Source organism: Filicampus tigris, chromosome 1, assembly GCF_054856515.1.
Source record: "Filicampus tigris isolate MCC_2025a chromosome 1, RoL_Ftig_1.0, whole genome shotgun sequence".
NCBI classification, from domain to species: Eukaryota; Metazoa; Chordata; class Actinopteri; order Syngnathiformes; family Syngnathidae; genus Filicampus; species Filicampus tigris.
This window is the reverse complement of record NC_141217.1, coordinates 16,701,560-16,722,197: the sequence shown is the minus strand read 5'-3', so window position 1 is coordinate 16,722,197 and position 20,638 is coordinate 16,701,560. Positions and strand designations below refer to the sequence as shown.

General features: G+C 43.1%; 1 protein-coding gene across 2 annotated transcripts; it reads right to left on the bottom strand.

Moving 5' to 3' along the window:
* Positions 1-106: 106 nt before the first annotated feature.
* On the bottom strand, positions 107-19,777 carry LOC147153016 (voltage-dependent L-type calcium channel subunit beta-3-like). Of its 2 annotated transcripts, none has more exons than XM_086017692.1 (14): positions 19,280-19,777; positions 16,961-17,053; positions 12,442-12,561; positions 11,022-11,144; positions 9,759-9,874; positions 9,383-9,462; positions 9,273-9,292; positions 9,057-9,134; positions 8,878-8,936; positions 8,670-8,770; positions 8,434-8,585; positions 8,271-8,366; positions 4,103-4,273; positions 107-2,315 (listed from the first exon to the last, which is right to left on the bottom strand). In XM_086017692.1, exons 1-14 carry the CDS (start codon positions 19,343-19,345, stop codon positions 1,899-1,901), a joined length of 1,692 nt encoding a protein of 563 aa, XP_085873818.1. In that variant the 5' UTR covers positions 19,346-19,777; the 3' UTR covers positions 107-1,898. The 2 variants fall into 2 exon arrangements, with proteins under 2 accessions (XP_085873818.1, XP_085873874.1); XM_086017748.1 differs by having other exon boundaries at positions 107-2,312; positions 19,280-19,774.
* Positions 19,778-20,638: the final 861 nt, after the last annotated feature.

Genomic DNA, 20,638 nt, shown 5'->3' with positions numbered 1-20,638 from the left:
CTGCATTTTACGCCTACAGAAAGCAGCAGCTGTAGGTTAATTTAATAATCTACATGAGAACTAATAGGCCTAGTAGGAGAAACAAAATTGACGCAAACAATTGAAGTACATAAAATGTATTTATTTTGTTGGTCATAATTTTCTTAGCATTGTAAATCTATTTTTCAAATAGAAAGCATTCTTTACAGCATCAAGCAGGAAATGTCTCACTTTGTACACCTTTTGATCAGGAGCAGGAAGAGGCGTGTTGTGTCACGCTAGCGCACTGTGGTAGTGTGCTGGATACACGGTTAGATTTAGTGCAGTTATTGCATTACAAAGCAACCATCCTCAAAAAGAAGTAGTGCAATTTTTTTCTCTTTTTTTTTTTTTTTTCCCTACTCACACTAAAGAGGAAGTCCAGATGGTGTAAGGCGTTTCATTTTTCAATGTTAGGCTTAGTATTGCATACAGAATAAGAAATAGGAAACTAAATGATAACCTTGTAAAAATTGTGCTTCATAAATTGGAAATAAACCTCAACCGCTTCATCAGTTGTTTAATCATTGGTCCACTGGCAAAACAGAATGAAAATAGCTAATTGTAGAACTAAGACATGCAGGACATCATTCATCAAACTGATCCGGAGAGCGTTTTCAGTGAAGGACTTTCAAAGTGCGACGAGTTAAGTGAGTGCCCAGCTCAATTTTGAACTTGTGGGCGTGAGTACGAGTGCTGTTAGTTTTGAGTGGAGAAGGAAACCGCCCCAAAGACGACTATTACTGCAAGACAACGGGCACAACCAGAAACAATGCATTACTAAAATACTTAACGGTAAAAAGAATCAGAATTCATGCAGCACTTGCATAGTTTTTTTGTCTTTTTTTTTCTCAATCATGCTGTTTTTTTTTTTTCCTCTTCAAAATATACATACAACACTAGATACATGTGCGACATAGAAGCAGTAAACCAAGTAATTCCTTAAATCAGCTGGTATGGCTGATGGACACCTGAGGGTCGGCCGTGGTCAAACTGCAGTACACAAAGCGGGCGCGATACGGAGAGAATAGCGTGGAACCTGGAGATGCTACAATCAAAGAATGTGCTACAATCGGATGACCGGGTGCTTCGGAGACGCACTGAGGCATGCAAACGTACATTCGCGAAAGCTGCCACTGAGCAGCGTGTGTCTGGGGACGGGTCAACGTAAAACAAGCAACATTCCCTTTTGTTTTATGGGTTTTTTTTGTGTGTGTGTGTTTACATTCTCTCTTCCCGTCAGCTTTTTCGAGATGTTAGCGAGTGATTGTGCAATAGCAGAAAGAGAGAGAGAGAGAGAGAGAGAGAGAGAGAGAGAGAGAGGAAGAGAGAGCGAGAGATATGCACTGGCGGTATGACACGGACATGTACTGCAGCTTCGCACTTGCAATGTGCCATCCGCTATCTCCCAAGTTAAAAAACGACAAAAGGTGGATGGCAGCGTGTATCTGAAAACAAGTGAGGAAATCAAGAAGCAATGTAACTAAACTAGGTGCCCGTTCCTATTTACATGATCCGAAAATGCATTAGTGTCTCCCATCTGTGGATTCGACGGTAAACATTCCCTACATAGGTTTCGCCGTAAAGATCATTCAGCTCCGGTTCTGGAATTGATGTGCAAATACTCTCAAAGTGATGATACTCTAGTCACACATGCAACAGTAAAGATACCTAAACAAGTTTTGCTTTAAGGCCAGTATACTGTATATGGAGACATCCTACAATAGAGAAACACAGGCAAAGCAGCACAAGTTTGCCTGAAGGCATTCCATTGCAGAGGAGCCCTGTTGACAATCTGACAATCTACCCGGAGATGACAAAATGTCCCCTCGGCGGAGAGAAAGTGATGCTCTAAAAATAGACCTGGACTTGTGGAATCATCAGTAGGTGTCTCGGGGCCAAGGGCGGCTGCGCTGGCGGTTGTTCCTCTGGTTGTGACCCTGCTGGGCTTCGCTTTGAAGCAGCCTGTCCTGTGACTCGTGGCTGTTGGCGTTGCGGCCGCCAGCGTGCCCCCGGCCGGCGGGGTACATGCCCCTGTACGTGCGGCCGTGGCGAGGAGAGGCGTACTCATCCTCCTCCTCTTCCTCCTCTTCTTCTCCCCCCCGCTGACAGGGGCTCCCCCTCCCCCTGTGGCCGTGAGACAGCGAGTCGCTGGCCTCGTCCGATGGCATGAGACTGTCCTGCTCCAAAGGGGAGACGGCCTCCTCGCCCGCCTCTTCTTCCTCCTCCCCCTCCTCTTCCTGCTCCTCAGCCTCCATTTCCACTGTCTCGCTCGGCTGCGGCTGGTTCTTGTTCTGCTGGAACAAAACGCAGATTGACTGACGAGGCACAACTGGACAACAAAGTGGCTTCACACTTCCTGCTCGTGGCAGCACTTCTGTCACGTCAACGTTTTAGTGGATGCAAACAAAGAAGGGTGACAAAAGAATGCAAACGCCATGTGAAGAAGGACTTACTAAATGCCACCTCTGTTGCCTGAACTGAAGGCATATGGAGACAAATAAGAACAGTTATGCGTGCAACTTTTAGTTATGCGCACTGTGGGTTTCTCATAAGGAAATGATTAGGTGCAAACAAAATGTAGTCATTTAACCAAATTAATCTAGAGTATTAATTTCTGATTGGCATTACTTATTTATTCAATGTCCAGGCACCCTAATTTATTTAAAGAGGTTGTACCAGCGTGACCATCCTTTCATGGGGTGGGGGAGGCAAGTATTAGTGACTCTTGATACCTCTGTGCCCAATGTTAAATCAGTCAACCCAAGTCAAGTCAACCCAAACATATTTTTTTTCAAGAACATGTTCCATGCAAGCCCACTAGTTGAAACGAGGCATTCTGATAAATATTGCGTTTGTGGAATAAGAGTTAATCCAGCCGTTTTTCTCCATCTCAGGGGGCGGCCATTTTGTCAGTTGCTGTCGACTGAAAATGACATCACAACTGCTCAGGTAACAACCAACCACGGCTGACCTGTTTTCTGAAGCTGAGCCGTGATTGGTCGTTCCCTAAGCCCTGGGTAGTTGTGTGTCATTTTCAGTCGACAGCAATTGACAAAATGGCCGCCCCCGGAGATGGCTAAAAAGGGGTGGATTTTGCTGCTTAACTCATATTCCACAAACGCAATATTAATTGTTTCAACTAGAGCGCCTGCTGGGAACATATTCTTGAAAAAATGTGTTTAGGTTGGTTTCTACTTTAAGTTGACAGTGTCCGGACCAATGTTGGTGTATTTGACGCGTCCTTTTTTATCGGTCCAGTTTTGGCAATATCGGACCGATTAACATGACATAATTTTTTCCCAATATCGGTCCGACAGCGATCTGGCCGGTATTTATCATGCATCCCTTGTTGAATGCCAACCTTTGCTGAAGTACAGTAAGCCCTTTCCAACGAGGTGTTTGCAAAGTTTTGTCTGTGTGCACACATTGTTACAACAAAGTAAGTAAATGCCAGTCAAACGGTGAAGATGGGAAGAGAGAATGGGAAGGCTATACGGCACAAGTGTTAGTGTACTGTACACAAACTGTATTGTGGTCTTATTACTATCATTGCGTAACAGGAAGTACACACATTTCCGATAGCGTCATGTGCCACTGCGAGGGCCGGCACATTTACGTGGCATGCGTGAAACGGATCAACAGACAAGAAGGAGTAATGAGGAGAGTTTGCCAAATGACACGCAAGTTTAGTCATTTTAGGCTCCCTGTGTCATTCAATTGCGGTGAATTCAAAGTGTTGATTCACTCGAGACCGTCAACTCAAGGAGAGAGAAGGAAGGATGCGGCGTACGAATAAAACACTGTCACCCCCGTGTTTGGCTCAGGTGTTAACAGGTGTGTGTGCGTGTGTGTGTGTTGTATATACCCCACTACTCACCACAGCTGGTAAAGCCATCATTCAATTAATTCCTGCATTTCAGAAAATGTTAAGCATGGATGAGCGAGAGGACACACAAGCGAAGACAATTATATCAAAGACACAAGAGTGAGAATTGGGAGACGTTGAAAAACGGCGACGGCGTAACAACGTAACGCACAAGTCTCGACGCGGGACAGTCGAGACCGGCGGCGAGCAGCTCACCTGGAGGCTGGAGATGGCCGACGGCGGGCTCATCAGACTCTGCTCTAAAAGAGGATTAAGAGGGGTGGTGCCTGGGAGATGAGTGGCCCGCCAGTATATCTCCAGGTATTCAGCCAAATGCTCGCAAGCATCCTCCAGCTGGTTTTCATCCAAAATGACATCAAACAAATCCTACGGGCAAAAGTGCAACTTGGAAAAGGCAGCAGAAGTGACGGACACGTTGGTGGTCCTCAAGCAAAGCGCACCATAGCATCCCCACAGTGGATTTACAGCGGGAGTCAAACCAAACATATTCTTTTAAGAATATGTTCTATGCAAACCTACTAGTTGCAACAAGGCATTCTGATAAATATTGTGTTTGTGGAATAAGAGTTAATCCACCCATTTTTAGCCATCTCAGCTGGCGGCCATTTTGTCACTTCTGTCGACTGAAAATGACATCACAGCTGCTCAGGGCTCAGGTAACGACCAATCACGGCTGACCTGTTTTCTGAAGCTGAGCCGTGATTGGACGTTATCTGTTACCTGAGGGCCTGAACAGTTGTGATGTCATTTTCAATCGACAGAAGTGACAAAATGGCTGCCCCCAAAAAGCGGTGGATTTTGCTGCTTAACTCATATTTCATATTAATCATATTGTCTTGTTTCAACTAGTGGGCCTGCATAGAACATTCTTGAAAAAAATATGTTTGGGTTGACTTCGTCTTTAATTAACTTTATTCAAATTGGTTTTGTATTTTCGGAACTTTTTCTTTCTTTCTCTGGATACTTCTGCTTGCTCCCGCATCCTCAAAACATGCGTGTTAGGTTAATTGAAGACTCTCGTGGCCAGCGCAAGTCTAGCACGAAGTGCAGATTAACTGTGCGCATGGGTGGAGTTTTCTTTCCTTTGGCATTTTCGTAGACAGGTGCAGTGAGAAATGGGCATTTGCGCCGTTGTGGGAGTGAACACAGCCAACTTGATTCACGGTCAATTGAAGCTCCGAGAAGTGCTTCGTGGCAGAAACATAACGGACTCGCTGGAGTCAGTGTAGCAATGATGTAAAGTTGGCTGCTGCGAAGTGAGCACCCGGAGACCGCCTTCCACCTTCCCCGATCACGCGTCTGTGTGTGACACCCATACAACCTCCTCTCCAGTTTCTGCGTTGTATACTGTACCTTGTAAACGGTGAATTTCTTTTAGCTCTCTTGCGTAGCCAAGCAACTGCCCTTGTGTTCTGCCAACAATGGCTCGTTGTTGTAATTAGTACATTTCAGGCACCTGTTTCTGTTCATTCCTTTTTAGAGAATTGATTTACTTGTCACCTCGGTCTGTAATTCCCGCTGTTCTGCTGAGTCAATAAAATAATTAGTTAATTCCTTCTTGCCCTGTTCTTGCGTATGCATTTGGCTTTGCCACCACTCATTTTGACAGCTAATATGCATGAATGCATCCAAGAATTGGTGGGAGGAGTGGCATTTAGGTATTCCTGTGATTACAGACATTTGTTTGCAGACGTTAAGACATCTATAAGGTCTGATTTACAAGCAGCTTGTCATTTTCAAACATCTATGATGCATGCATTACGAAAGACTGCAACTAGATGTTACTGTGAATGTGCCATTTCCTTCTGTACATATCCTTCTGTATATATCAACCATATCGTATTCAGGGTTGCTAGGGTTATGTGTGTACATTATCATCACTTCTTGTTCGAAATTTAAAGCGGAAGTCAACCCCCAAATTTTCTTGACAAGAATATGTTTATGCAGCCCCACTAGTAGAAATAATGGCATTCTGATTAACATTGCATTTGTGGAATATGAGATAAGCAGTTGAAATCCACCTTTTTTTTTGTACATCTCAGGGGGCGGATATGCTGCCACTTGCTGTCGACTGAAAATGACATCACAGTTGCTCAGAAAATGACCAATCACAGCTCAGCTTCAGAAAACAGGTGATCCGCGATTGGTTGTTGCCTGAGCCCTGAGCAACTGTGATGTCATTTTCAGTCGACAGCAAGTGGCAAAATGGCCGCCCCACATGAGATGGCTAAAAACGGGTGGATTTTGGTGGTTAAGTCATATTCCACAAATCATGAATCAAAATGCCGTGTTTAGACTAGTGAAGGTGCTTAGAACATTTTATTGCAACGAATTTTGCTGAGTTGTCTTCCCCTTTAAATAATATCCGCAATCTTTACTCTCAAACACTTTGATCGAACTCAAGCTGCTCTTAAAGTTCGAATTTTCAAAAGTGCCATGTTCACAAAGGAACGGTTGGGCCATGTTTTCACTAACAAGTTCATTTTATATATTTTTTGATCAAGAACATGGAAAGAGTTGTCATTTTCTATTTCATCAATAAATTTGGGAGGAATTAGGAAATAAGTGACCCCATGAATAACGCCTCTTGTTAATGAGGAGAATGGCCTCGCCCCCTACCGCTCTATCCTTGTTCGGTCGGAGTCGCTGGAGGGACCGATTCCAAACTCTCCATTGGATATCATTGTACTTTCATTGATTATAACGTCCAAAAACGGTGATCAATTGGCACCGAAATTTATGTGGACATCCTTACTAATGACCACTTCAACATATCAAAAGGAGTAACCACTCCGTGGCCGATTTATCTGAGAATGAGGAAATGTGGAACTGAGCATGAGCTACATAGATTTAGGCTGGGATGAGCGCGCACTGCTTCTTTGCTTAAAAAAACAAAACAAAACAAAAAAAAAAACACTGCTTCTTTGCTGATCACGGTTAGGACGAGCGAGGCATTTAACACCAGTCAGTATATTTACAGAGACTGAAGTGGGAATGAGTGGACGTGCACATTTATTTGGATGAGGAATGGCCCCATTTTCTCGACCGACAACACGCCGTCCAATTTGGAATGTAAACAGCTGAAAATGTATGTACGAATGCGGCCACACTCGGTTGTGGAGTCAGCCTCGCTGGAACTTTTTGTTTGCTGAACATTGACGCTTGTTCGATGACGGCTTACGTCACTCTCTGGCGGCTCTCTGTCTGACAACGCACGCGACTTGAAGATCGACGCAGGCTGGACGCAGAGTAAGGAGCTAATGTTGTTGTGCCAACGCCTTTTGTTTTAACGGCCTGAAGCTAGTTGTTGCTATTAGCCGTCCCATTATCCTACCTTTAGCCGGAGAGGGAAGAGGGGGGTGTAAAGTTCTAATCTGCCTGCTGCTGCTGCAAGCCCCCGTCTCTCTCCTGACAGTTGACACGAGTTTAGCGTCGCTAAGCGTCCGAAATATAACCAGTCGGGGTTCGTGTGCGCGTTCATGCTCTTGTCCGCTTCAGCTTGTGAAAGTGGAGGAGCAATCGCCACGGTATTTTTGATTTTGTGGAGGTGATCATGATGACATCACGTTTTATGTCAATAAATCCAAACTATTGTGCAGAACACTTTTATACTTTCACAGTTTGAAGTGGACAGGAGTAGAAATGTGCATTTGCATTTTGGTGGCGATCGGTCGCCGTTTTAGACAACAGAACTGACAAAGCGAGCAATATTACCACGCATGCCTTCCTCGCGTGACGTAGACCGCTGAGACAGAAAACATAACATAAGCCACGACCCAAAAAGGGGCGGGGCAATTTGTCGTAAACCTAATCACAAAAAAAGCCCCTAAATCACTACAGAGTCTTTTGGGGGGGCACTTTAGTACTGATGTCATTTTTACATGCAAACCTATTATATAAGTGCCAATGTTAAGCTCGCCCTAGTGTCCCTTCACAAACTTCAAACACGTGATCTCATTCAAAAGAGACAGAATGCTGCCGTCTGCTGGCCATAGTTAGTTTTTTTGTTTTTTTTAAACTTTCTCATCTTAATGATCAAACCAGAGTTAGTCAAGACTTTTCTCCGTCCATTCTCATAAAAAAAAAAAAGTATTATGACAACAATTGCGATCACTGACGCTCGTCTTTAGGATTCCTGCTGACGACATTTCGCTTAATAAATGTACCTGTAATTTGATTGGGGTTTTTTTCCGTAACGAATGCAGCGTCATTTATTTTTTGGTGTATCCTGAATACGTAACGCAATGATCATTCATTCCGTTACCCCCCCGCCCGAGCCTGATCAGATTAATGATAAATATTTTACCACCCTGGAAAATGGAGCTCATTTGAATATTCTGACAGGAAATGATAGTCCACTCACGGGGGGACACTGAGAAAGTTTGTCCGCAGCCATCATCTGCACATTCAAGTGCTTGCTCTGAGACTTCCCCCTGGACTTGATCAGCCTCTGGAGCACCTGCGAGGAGCCAAAAGGACAGTTTGTCTACATGGCGTTAGAAACGAAAGTTATTGTGGATGGTTACCTTTGGTGAGGAGACTTTAACGTAGACAATAATGGGTGCGAGGGAGGTTTTGGCGAGCTGTGCGGGATGGTTGATGGTGTCCGCATCCAGAACCACCAGCTGCAGCGTTTTGGCGAGTTCAAATATCCTCTCGATTTCACTCTGAACCTCCGCTGCATAAAGCACAAACATTTCCATGTGCGGGCCTCAAACCTCTGTCCATCAAAAAGTACCAATCTTTTGAATGTAACTTTTACCCAAACTGGAGCGAGTGTTGGACCTCTCCATTATGGGTCTTTTATTGAGGACGGATCTTTTAGCTAGGGACAAGTCGGCAGTGACACGGGTGATTGAGATTCTGCAGTTTCGGTGAAAGTGGCAAAAACAGACGGTCAATGCAATATTTGAGCTCCATAGTTTGAACCTGAGATACAGTCAATGATCAGTTCTCTGACGTCTACTGACCTTCCTTCAAATCTGTGTTTCAGGAAGTCAAAAAGGGCTTTCTGCATCATATCTGTAACCTGGGGCAGAAGAGAGAAGAAACGAATATGTAACGTACGGTAACTGTCTTGAACAGCAAACGGAGCAGTTTTAGTGTTTGTGTTCCTCTCTATGCCAGAGGTTGCATATGGCACACTGACCTCGTAACCCTTGAGTGACGGACCCACAAGGACCACCGGCCTCATGGACGGCACCACATCGTATGGAGGGACATGTTCCTGCCACACATAAGGCAAGGCGAAGGGTGAAAGAGAGGACGATCACCACAGAAGGGACGTGAAAAAGGATGGGCAGAGGGAACTGGGGAAAAGGCAACCACGGGAAATGTCAAAAAGAAGATTAATGAGTAAACCTACCTGTTTTTGCCTCTGTTTAGCTTTTGAAATTAAAAAAAGCGATTAAGTTGATTCAGATAGAACACCGGCCTACAGCACTCTGGTAAACAAACTGTATGTGTAATACTTACATTCACCTGCAGATGGTGGTGTGGTCCTCCAGTTTCCAGTCACCATGTCTCCTAAACTGGAGGAGTTGCCCCCTGTTTTCCTGCAATGCCAAACCACAAGACGGTATTACACAAACTGTAAAAGAAAAATGTACATTGATACCGCTAATTCACTTACACAATTCCAATAACTTTGTTTATCATACAGGGTGTTTAGGTTCCATTCTGTTTTGTCTACTGCACAATGGGCTTGAGAGGATTCGTCATGAATTTTGATCCATGTCATTACTACCCTATTTCTGTCAATGTATGTAGCCTAACACTGTCATCCCAAGTCCAATTCCCGCACATTCGCAACCAACCGGATTGTGAAATAACCCAGCTAACGGCAAAGTACCTCTGTTTCTGCTCTTGCTTGAGTCTCATTGCCTCCAGTCGCAGCGGGCTGGGGATGAAGGCGATGTCAGCTCCCTCTTTGACGAGCCGGCCGATCCACCAGTCATTACTGTACTTCTGTTAAATTGACAACTGTTTCAGCATCACCAGAGCTGGGCATTACGTTCCGGGGGCGGGAACGGTTCGTCCCTCCGACCCGGACGGACGCCCATTTTTGGGACGGAGGACGGGGGACGACAAGTTTTAAAAAAGGGACGGACTGAGCAAGGGGCGGAGGTGGATTTTAGTGCGGTCCAGTAATCGGCCCTCATACGTGTGACGTTTGGCGCGAGGCGGCCAAAGTTCATTTCAACCTACTTGGCGAAATGACCAAACGACAAAAATTGCCTCAGAATGCTTCAAACGCGCCACTAGTTACCAACTGCGCGGGAGATTTTTCAACAGGAGATACAGCGCGAGTTCTACGAGTACAACAAGTGATGAGAACCAGTAGCGCGATCAGCGTCGGAGCCAGCAGACCGGCGACTCACGCCAACATGTCGCTTGACTGTCTGCTGCTTGAGTTCTACGTAGCTTTCGCTATGCTAAAGCTAATGCAAACAATTATTGCCGTCTTTGTAAAGTTCAACAGCTGTAAAAAACTAAAGAGAGTAAAAACATACCAGGTATAACAAGCTCCTCACTCACGGTTCTCCAAGCCTGCTCCCTTTTTTTCTTGTCCGGGCACTGGTAGCTGGCCGTGTCATATTGCTCGAGATGTCTACAAACCACAACGATAACGTTTGGCTTCATTTGGCGCTCTCCTTGATACAGGAGGCTGTGTGTGACGTCGTACTCCCCGATGCTGACTGGCTGCTTCGAGGCGAAGAGGGAAAAAAGTACGTCAAACCGTTAACCCAGAAGTGGGTGCCAATAAGGTAAGCAGAATTTGAATAGTAAATTAGCCAGCTAATGAGCTCTAAACAAACCTCTGCCATTAGCATCTTTCCCGCAGCGTCAGGCCCGGACACTTTTTTTTTTAGGTGGGTGAGGGCGGACGTACGGACGGGACCACTTTAAAAGGACGAGGACGGACGGGGTCGGAGGACGATCATTTTTATGAATAAGGACGGAGGGACGAGGACTGAAGGGTACCCAGGTCGCGGACGGAGGACGGAGTACGGACCGGCAAAAAAGAGTCAAGTGCCCAGCTCTGAGCATCATACAAACGTGTGCTGCTTAAACGCAGAGGAGGAGCTTGTTGGAAGGAGTCGCAATCGCTCACTTCTTTGATATGCAGGAAGTCTTTGGCATCAAAGTTGACTGCAGCTCCTTGTACAGGACAGTCCTCATCCAGAGCTCCGCAGTAACTCACATTTGTCTTTACTGCAAACGCCACAGGTTTGGACTGGTAAGAAAAAAAATACATTAAGTTCATCTGATTGAGTATTTTATGGACGCATGTGACAACATGGACTTATATTTTGAGGTACAACAATTAATTGGTTAATCAACAACTGATTAACCAATTAATCGCTATTTTTTTTTTAATAGCTTTTTTCATTTAAAATTGTCCAAGTGTTCAGCAGCTTCTCAATAGTAAATATTATCCGATTTCTCTCGTCCTCTATGTAAGTGGACTGATCTTTGCGTTGAATCAAAGTAAAACATCTGCTTTTGACTATGAAAAACAATGATGATCAAACCTGTAACTGAATCATAAGTGCTTTATGTTTGTTCATTTTCTGCAATGTCATTTTGACATAATGCCATGTTTTTGAAAAAAGTATGGAAATGAAAACATGTTTTGTAAAATCCGATACATCGATTAATCGGCAAAATAATCGGCCGGTTAATCACCATTAAATTAACACTGGTCAACAATTTTTTTGTAATTTTTTAAATCAGAGATGCAGGTAAACGTTTCAAGATACATTTTTTGCACTGATTACGAATCTGCCCTTATTTCATAATAATCAAAATAATTTAATAACAATGATATAATATGTAATATATTCATCATCATATATTTAGTAATATTTAGGAATTAAGACTCAGCAACAGGTGGATTTTTTTTCAGAAATGTCATAGCTATAAATTACAATGCAAGCTTTTATAAGTCAGACTTAAAAACCAAAAAATGAAAATATCTCAAAAACCTGATTTGCCAGAAAAAAGTAGACATTTTTAAAATAATAATAATAATAATAACAATTTTTAAATAAATGAAATAATATTTTATTTATTTTAAAAATATATAATTTTGTGACACACAAATGCTTCTCTGATTAAAATTTGCTGTAGGCCAGTCCAATTGTGAATTGCAGCCCTATTTATATTGCTTTCAAAGCTTGAGTGTTGCAAAAAAAAAAAAAAATACTGTACTAGTAAAATTTTTGAAGTGATAGTAACACTTAAAAAAATTAAAATGGGTAGCAAAAGTGATATTTGATGAGTATCGCTTTGTGCTTTGCTTTTTTTTGTTGTCGTTGTGCATCATACAAGAGCCAGAGTAAACTTTTAGTTCAGGTTCTGGATTCTTGTTTTAATGTTCTGAACCAACCTTTTTTCACCTGCGGCATTACAGGCTAATGTTATAAATATTGTAAATGCCACAACAAATGATGAGCAAAAAATAACAACCAAGCACGGTATTAATGCTGACAACAATGTATTTCCTGCTATGAAATCATTGGCTATCCTACCTTAGCTCTGTCGAGCTGAAGTTGTGCCTGGCGCTCGGCTTCACGCCGATACGCCTCGCGGTCCTCCTCTGCTGACAGGTCGGAATCCGACGGTCTACTGGTATAGGAATCAGCCGACCCCTGGTGAGACGGTGCGAGGGAATGGAAGAATCTTTATGCAGTCATTTGCTTATTTGCATTGCGACGCCACATCTAGCGTGTGCTGTGTTTTCTGCTGCTGTGTTCGTTTGCAGGTGTCTCTTCGCCCCCAACACGCTCGCGAGGGAGTTTGTGTGCACGTACAACACAATGTGCTGCTCTCCCACACCCGCCATCCTCTGGAAGACCAAATATAGCACAAAGGAGGAAACTGCTTCCTCTTCTCGAATGCTTGGCCCCATTCCATCCCATCATCCCCCACAGTGCAGCACATATACATCCTTTTTTTTTGCCCTGTTTATTCTCCAAAGACATCTCCTCATTAGCAAAATATATGCCTGCGATCATTTTTCACTCCTCGTGGTTTAAGGACGCATCCCAGCTTGGCTTCGGTGTTGTGCTGAAAACAACTGACTGCTAAATAGATCAATAAATAAAAGACAAGGAGGCACTAGACAAGGAACTACTTAAAGAGGAAATTAACCCTAAACACATTTTTTTTTCAAGAATATGTTCACAGCAGGCCCCCTCCTTGAAACACGGCATTATGATTAATATTAAGTTTGTGGAATAAGAGTTGATTCGCCCGTTTTTAGCCATCTCAGGGGGCGGCCATTTTGTCACTTCTGTCGACTGAAGATGACATCACAACTACTCAGGGCTCAGGTAACGACCAAACAGCTTCAGAAAACAGGTCAGCTGTGATTGGTCGTAACTTGAGCCCTACGCAGTTGTGATGTCATTTTCAGTCGACAGAAGTGACAAAATGGCCGCCCCCAGAGATGGCTAAAATCGGATGCATTAACTCTTATTCCACAAACGCAATATTTATCAGAACGCCTTGTTTCAACTAGTGGGCTTGTTACATATTCGTATATGTATATTTAGTTTACACAAAAACTCCAGCCAGTTATGTCAAAGTCCTTGTCTTCCTTCGTTGTTACAAACTATAAACAGACACAACAAGGGATTCAGTGAATCCGCAAAAAAACCCCAAATGAGCCAAATAAGGAGAACTACAAATGAGGCGTGCTCTGCCCATGTGAAAGAGAAAGCGATCGCCTCGCCTCCTCTGTGTGTTTTTGTCTACGTTAGATAACGAGATCTGATTTCTTGCTCTCATAAACTCTGCAAAGCAACACTGCACCAGCGCCAGGCGGCACTGGAGGAATAAAAGGTGAATGAGGTGGGTGGACGCAGTCAACCCTTGGACAAATCATGATAAGTGAAGACTGTTAACCAGACCTGAAAGTGGGCAAGACTGACAGATGGCTGGAAGGACGAGAGAGTCATCATCGATTGCAATGTAATATAATGCTGTGAAGAAACGGCGACCATGAGAGACGCACGTATAAATTATGATACACGGTGCGCAATATTTTATAGGTCAAACTTAAGAACACCAGATTAAAATATCTCAAAAACCTACCTCATCAACTTGTGAAATTTTGGGTGCCAATAATTTCCTTTTTGGAGGGCAGGGATGGGCAACTGGCGCGGGCCCTGATTAATCCTCTCACCACCCCAAAAAGTTTTGGGGGGGAAAAAGCATTTTTTTTAATATAATCTAAAAGGTTTTTTTTTTTCATGAATACCCAAACAATTCTTCAAAAATCGCTGATAAACATTCAATTTGAGTCTTACATTAAAAATGGGGGGAAATTGAGAGAAAAAATCCCGGAAAATCCCCAAAATGAAAAAAATATTGCAAGAAAAAATAAAACATTGAATATGCAGTTAATGTATGTCTGACTCAAGGAGCAATACTGTATATGCCAGAATGCAAAAACAAAGGCAGAACTTTTGTTCGGGTCAAACCAAGTCGAATAATGTGCCAAGACTGCATGCTGGTGTGAAAACAAGATGGTTTCATTTGCTGCATAAAGATTATGTACAAAAACAGAATATATTATTCAGTAGGCTGGAACAGTTCCCCTCAACTCCCAATAGCAAAAATAGCAAGAGTCAGAAATGTGAGAATCCAGTCACCAAATACAAAAGAAAGAAATCTATTAACTGCACAGTCATAATTCAATGTCAAAAAATGACATGTGTATAGCTCTCTGGCATACAATGCCATAAATCACAGTGTGGTTCTATCAATATCAAAGTCAAGATATGTCAATTGATCAATCCGAGGAGGAGGAGGAAGCGGAGGGTGGTCTGAAGGAGAAACGAGGGAATGGAAAAATATATACCAAAAAAAAATGGCCCGGTTGCACTTACACTGGGTCTTATACTGCCCGATATGTGAGTAAGCCTAATCTTTTTTTTTGCGGATATGGAATGATATGAAGGACAAACATAGTACCTCAACATTATTGACATTTTGAGTGAGTTGATTTTTGTGAAAAAAAATAAATAATAATAAATATGCACCAAACGCCCGCGACCCTTGTGAGGATAAGCGGTACCGGTAATGGATGGATGGATCCGGTTAGGAAGTGTGTTGTCCTATGTGGCCCCTATGTGGCAGTACATTGGGGTAGTAACAAAAAAAAATTTGAATCATCATTCATAGCGCATTTCTTACGCAACGTAATTCAATACGCTTCACGTACTGTAAAAGTAAGTTAAAGAGATTAAGTAAAGAAAAAACAACCTACTAAAAGAGCATACAGTGCAAGATTTTTCTCTTGCATGATTTTAAACATACTTTGAAAGACCGTAATCATAAGTATGGGAAAAGAGCATTGTTTTTAACCTGGATTTAAAAGCATTGACACTTTATGGGTATGTTGTGAATCTCTATTCCTTCATATTATTCAATACAATATACACAAGTATACAGAGAAAACTGCTTATTATGTGTGATTTGTGGTGGAGGGGCGTATTATACACGGATGCGTGTTATTCACGGTATCTTGAGCTAAGTCAGTTAACGCGTCTGTGCTGAGCGGCTGGTAACTGCGTCCTCCCTCTCCGTACACTACAATACATCCTGCGTGCAGGCTGACTGAACCGAGCCTGTCCCACACCCACACGATGGGAGGCAGACACCAGCCGCCCCACCTAATCCCAACAACCGGCAACCTATTTACAACTCTTGTTCCACCAACTTCCCAGGAAGAGAAGAGCCGTTCAAGGCAGCTAACAACATTCAGCCCTACTTATGGCAGCATGCTGCTGCAGAAATGAGTCATACGCCACAGCTCCTCCATGGACACCCCACCCCACCCCACTCCACCCCACCACAGACAAGAAACTATCTGCTCTGTTGGGGGAAATGGCCTCCCTCTGCATTAAACACTTTTTGTCAGATCACCTAAGGGTGCCGCCGCCTGTGTGGAGGCGAGGTAACGACTGAGAGGGGCTCGTGTGAGCATGGAACCCACGCATCATGTCGCCCGAGGCCTTTACAGGGAACATCATGAATATTTCACGCCATTGCAATATTTTCAGGGGATCTGGAGGTTGTCATTAGCCTCCCCCCACATCACCCCACCCTCCCGATCCAGGATAACTAATGTTCCCTCCTGAAGAAGGTGTCTGCTCAGCGTGCCCCCCCCCCCCGCCCCCCTCCTCTTTTTCTTGCAGCTGCCCCACTTCCTTGTGTGAATGCTTCTTGCCACAGAACACGAGACGTAGCTAGTGATACACACGGCCACATGTTAGGAAATATCAACATCAAAAATATGACTACAAATGCAGTGCAATCAAATTCTAGACTCATATTGAACAGTGCCTTCGACAGATGAACTCGTATTTTATGAATTGTAAATCTAAAACTCAACTCTCAAAAACTTTAAACAGCCCTCCTTTTAAAGCGGGACACATCGCATTAAATACACCTCAGAAACAAAAAAACTAACTAAGTGAAAACCTCCTCGGCAGGACACCATCAAATCAACAGGGATGCTTCACAACAGCATGAGCACTTCACCAAATCTTAATTTGGGTCTCTTACGTGATCTTGACCCAAAAGCTTTAATTACAAAATGAGCCTCTGCAGGGATTCTTCAGATAAAAGTAGCATATTTAAGTATGTTGTTGCCCTCTTCTGATCAAAGTAAAAACTACAGCTAAGGAGATGTCAATGGCTAACAATGCTACTGTGCGGTCTGAACGTTATTTGTTTATGACAAAAATACCACCACAGGCCTGGAAAGGCCAGAACCGGCTCTTTAGATGGCACAAAATGGCCTACGTATGACCGAATGACTGCATTCTTCATCTCAATCCCTCCTCGCACCAGACACACCGCAAGTACGCTACACTACAAACAGACATGCACACGAATGTTCTTGTTTTGTTACTGACTCGCACGTGCTGTTGCCTCTTGGCCAGGTCGCTATTGCAAAAGAGATTTTAAAGGCCAGAGTTTTTTTTAGCCTGGTTAAATAAAGGTCAAGAAGAAGTAATGAGTGTGTTTTTTTTTTACCTGCCGTTTAATAAAACTTGATGTTGTGTCTGAGGACGTGCTGCCATCCGAGCGTTTGAAGCGGCTCTTGCGTTTTGGCAACTTCCTGGGCAGCTGTGGGCAAAAACAAAGCAACGGCAACACATCAAACAGATATCAATATTCCTGTATTACGCTACCAATATCACACGTACAGTATACTGCATGGTTTCGTTTGGCTTTGGTAAGTTGATGCTTAATTATGTCTAATCCTTTTTGTGAATTTTGATCCCAAAAAAATTGTGCCACATACCACTTATTTATTAAATGTTTTCTATCATTGCGACAGTGATCATGGATCAGCAACTTCAGCGCAGCGGTGTGTAATATTGCCTGTTAGCCTGTTAGTCAGACATTCATGAATAAATGCAAAATAAATAATTTGTAAACAATACAAACCCCTATTCCAATGAAGTTGGGACATTGTGTAAAACGTAGTAAAGTAAGTAAAAAAGAGAATAGGTTCTACAATGATTTGCAAATCATTTTCAACTTATAATCAATTGAATAAACTACAAATATATTTTATGTGCAAACTGATGAAAATGATTGGGTTTTTTTGGGGCTAATATTCTCTCATTTCTCATTTGATGTCTGCAACACGCTCCCAAAAAGCTGAGGCAGGGAAACACAAGACCGAGAATGCTCAAAAAACACTTGTTTGGAATATTCCACAGGTCAATGGGTTAATTGGAAACAGGTGAGTGAGAAATTTGGAGAGAAATTTAGGATTTCATCATTTGTAGTCCATAATATCAAAAGATTTCAAAGAATTTCGAAAATCGCTGCATGTAAGCGGCAAGGCAAAAAAAAAACAACATTAAATGCCCGTGACCTTCGACCCCTCACGTGGCACTGCATTAAAAAACAGCGACATTGTGTAAGGGATATTGCCACGTGCTCATGGGCACACTTCAGAAAATCAGTTAACACAGTTCATCGCTCCATCTACAAATGCAAGTTCAAATTTTACCGTGCAAAGTGAAATCCTGGGACGGAGTTCGTCTGATATGGACTGAATTCAGAAAAAGATTACTGTGGTCTGACGAGTCCATATTTCAAATTGTTTTTGGAAATCATGGATGTCATATTCTCCCGATCAATGACAACAATGACGAAACGGATTGCTAACAACCAACCTCATTGGAATTGGGGTTTGCACAATAAAAATGGAGTAGCACAGTAGGCTACTGGTTAGCTCATCTGCCACACATGGGGTTCAAGTTTACAATCCCGGCTTCGGCCTTCCTGTGTGGAGTTTGCATTTTCTCCAGATGCTTGTGTGGGTTTTCTTTGGCATCCATATTAAAAAAATGCAATCTTGGAAATGTTATACTGTATTGTGGTTAGGTGTGAATGTGAATGTGAATGTGTGTGGTTGTATGTGCCCTGCAATGACTGGTGACCAGTCCAGGTTGTAACTCACCTCTTGCCAAATTTCAGATGGGATTGGCTTCAGCTCACCCGTAACACTAATAAATGTTATAGAAAATGGATGGATTTCATTTCTATCCATATCAACTTAAATGATGAACTACAAAGAAGATGTACAGGTACATGCTGCTTGCTTGAGTATCTGGTTGACAATGCACTTTTATATGACTTAAGATGTATATTCTGTTAAAAATAACTCACATTGCACTGGTTTTGATATTTTGAGATGAGTGATTTCAGCATTTTGATCACCAAATTAGTCAATTTTAATCAAAATCTCACAGTTGCATGCTAATTCATGTCGACGTTGGCATTAAACCGTCAGTGTCTTTTTCAGGGTCAGTTACCTGTCCCAAACAAAAAAATCCAGATCATCTTGAACAACGTAATAGCCTCTTTGAGCGGCTGAGTGGAAAAGAGCTGCTGTTTTCTTGAACTGCAGCTTTCCTCATATCACAGATAGACTGCAGGAGAATGCAGGTTGTTGGATACACAGCGCTTAGCAGTTTGCTTAAATAAATGAATCAGTAAGATTAAATGCTAACGGCCCTGTAGATTGAGGCTACAGGTGAGGCAGATTATAGTATTTTCCTTCTGTCACATTGCCGCAAAAAAGACGCTGATCTAAACGCTAAAACACAAGCAGCAACTTACTGCACCAATATTGTCATTTTGTGTGGAAAGATGGCTATCATTATGATAGCCCCCCCCCCCCCCCCTTTAAATAATGCTTTTTGTCGATCGAGCATCAACTGCAGAAAAAAAAGAAGTAGCCTACATGCCAAAATGCGACGCCTTCATTTTCAACCACAAGAAGCCACAAGACAACGAGTCAACCCTTCGTCGTCTACAATCCTCCGAACCTACCTGGAAATAGTGCGACTGGGGGCCGCTTTCCACAGCCGAGAGCGGGTCTACGGGCGGAGTGGACATGGTGACAGCGGGCACCGCGGAGCGTGAGCGGGGGCGCGGGGAGGAGGCGGGATGCACGCGGACATGGGTTACTGGAGGTGGACAGAGGCAGTAGGCGACAGCAAACACATCGAAACCGGGGATTCAAAAGCGCGGGGAGTCGATGAGTCAAAAAACAACAACCAAAAACGTGGATCGGTGGTAGCAGAAGAGGAGAGGGTCTGTAATGACGCGCCTCGGAGACTGAAGCTGAGGCTGCCTGCACAGGTCCGTACTAAGTGCCTCCATGCCGGGGGTGTCCAAACTGGTTCAGATAGATGAAAAATGCCTCCGAACGGCAGTGAATACAGATCGCTGGAATCATTTCCTTTCAAACTTCATCTTGTTTGTATTTATGTATTCAGGTATTTGACATCATGTATGTGAGAATTTGTGCGTTTGACGAGGGGGGTATAGATATGAATTGATAGCATCTTTGCATGTCAGATACCAATATGGCCACCAGACTGCCCTCCATAATTATTGGCACCTTGCAGTTCTTTAGCTTCTAATCAATTCAGTTTTCATCTAAACCATATAGCACCCACATTAAAAAAAAGAGGAAGAAAAAGTGGAAAATCCAGTGGAAAAAAGTGCATTTATTCAGTGGGGGGAAAAAAATCCTACATTAAAAAAATAATTATTTTACATCAAATCCACTGTGCCACAAATATTAGCACTCATAATGTTAATACTTTGTACAACCCCCTTTTGCCATCGAAATAAAAAGCACCTAATCCCTATTAAATTTCACAAAATGGGAGAGTACAGAAAGAAGGATCTTCAACCATTCCTTTCCACAATCTCACTAAATTACGGGTCTCAAACTCATGGTCCTGGAGCTATTTGTCGCCCGCAAGATGATATTTTGCAAGATGAGACGTGGCTAGTCGTTACATGAGCTGTAAGAAACTGTGATGTCATTTTTAGTCAACGGCAAGTGCCAAAATGTCTTCCCCCTGAAATGTATAAAAAATGATGTATTTTGCTGCTTAATAAATTATTATTATTATTATCCATCCATCCATTATCGATACCGCTTATCCTCACAAGGGTCGCGGGTGTGCTGGAGCCTATCCCAGCTGCAGTAGGCGGGGGACACCCTGAATTGGTTGCCAGCCAATCGCAGGGCACACAGAGACAAACAAACAACCGCACTCACAATCACACCTATGGGCAATTTAGAGTGTCCAATCAACTTACCATGCATGTTTTGGGAATGTGGGAGGAAACCAGAGTACCCGGAGAAAACCCACGCAGGCACGGGAAGAACAT

Coding starts and splice junctions, on each gene's coding strand:
- LOC147153016 (XM_086017692.1), bottom strand. CDS start 19,345: ATGTCCACTCCGCCCGTAGACCCGCTCTCGGCTGTGGAAAGCGGCCCC. Junction 9,463..9,758: donor AAGCAAGAGCAGAAACAGAG/GTACTTTGCCGT, acceptor TTGGCATTGCAG/GAAAACAGGGGGCAACTCCT. Junction 2,316..4,102: donor CGGCCATCTCCAGCCTCCAG/GTGAGCTGCTCG, acceptor GTTTTGTTCCAG/CAGAACAAGAACCAGCCGCA.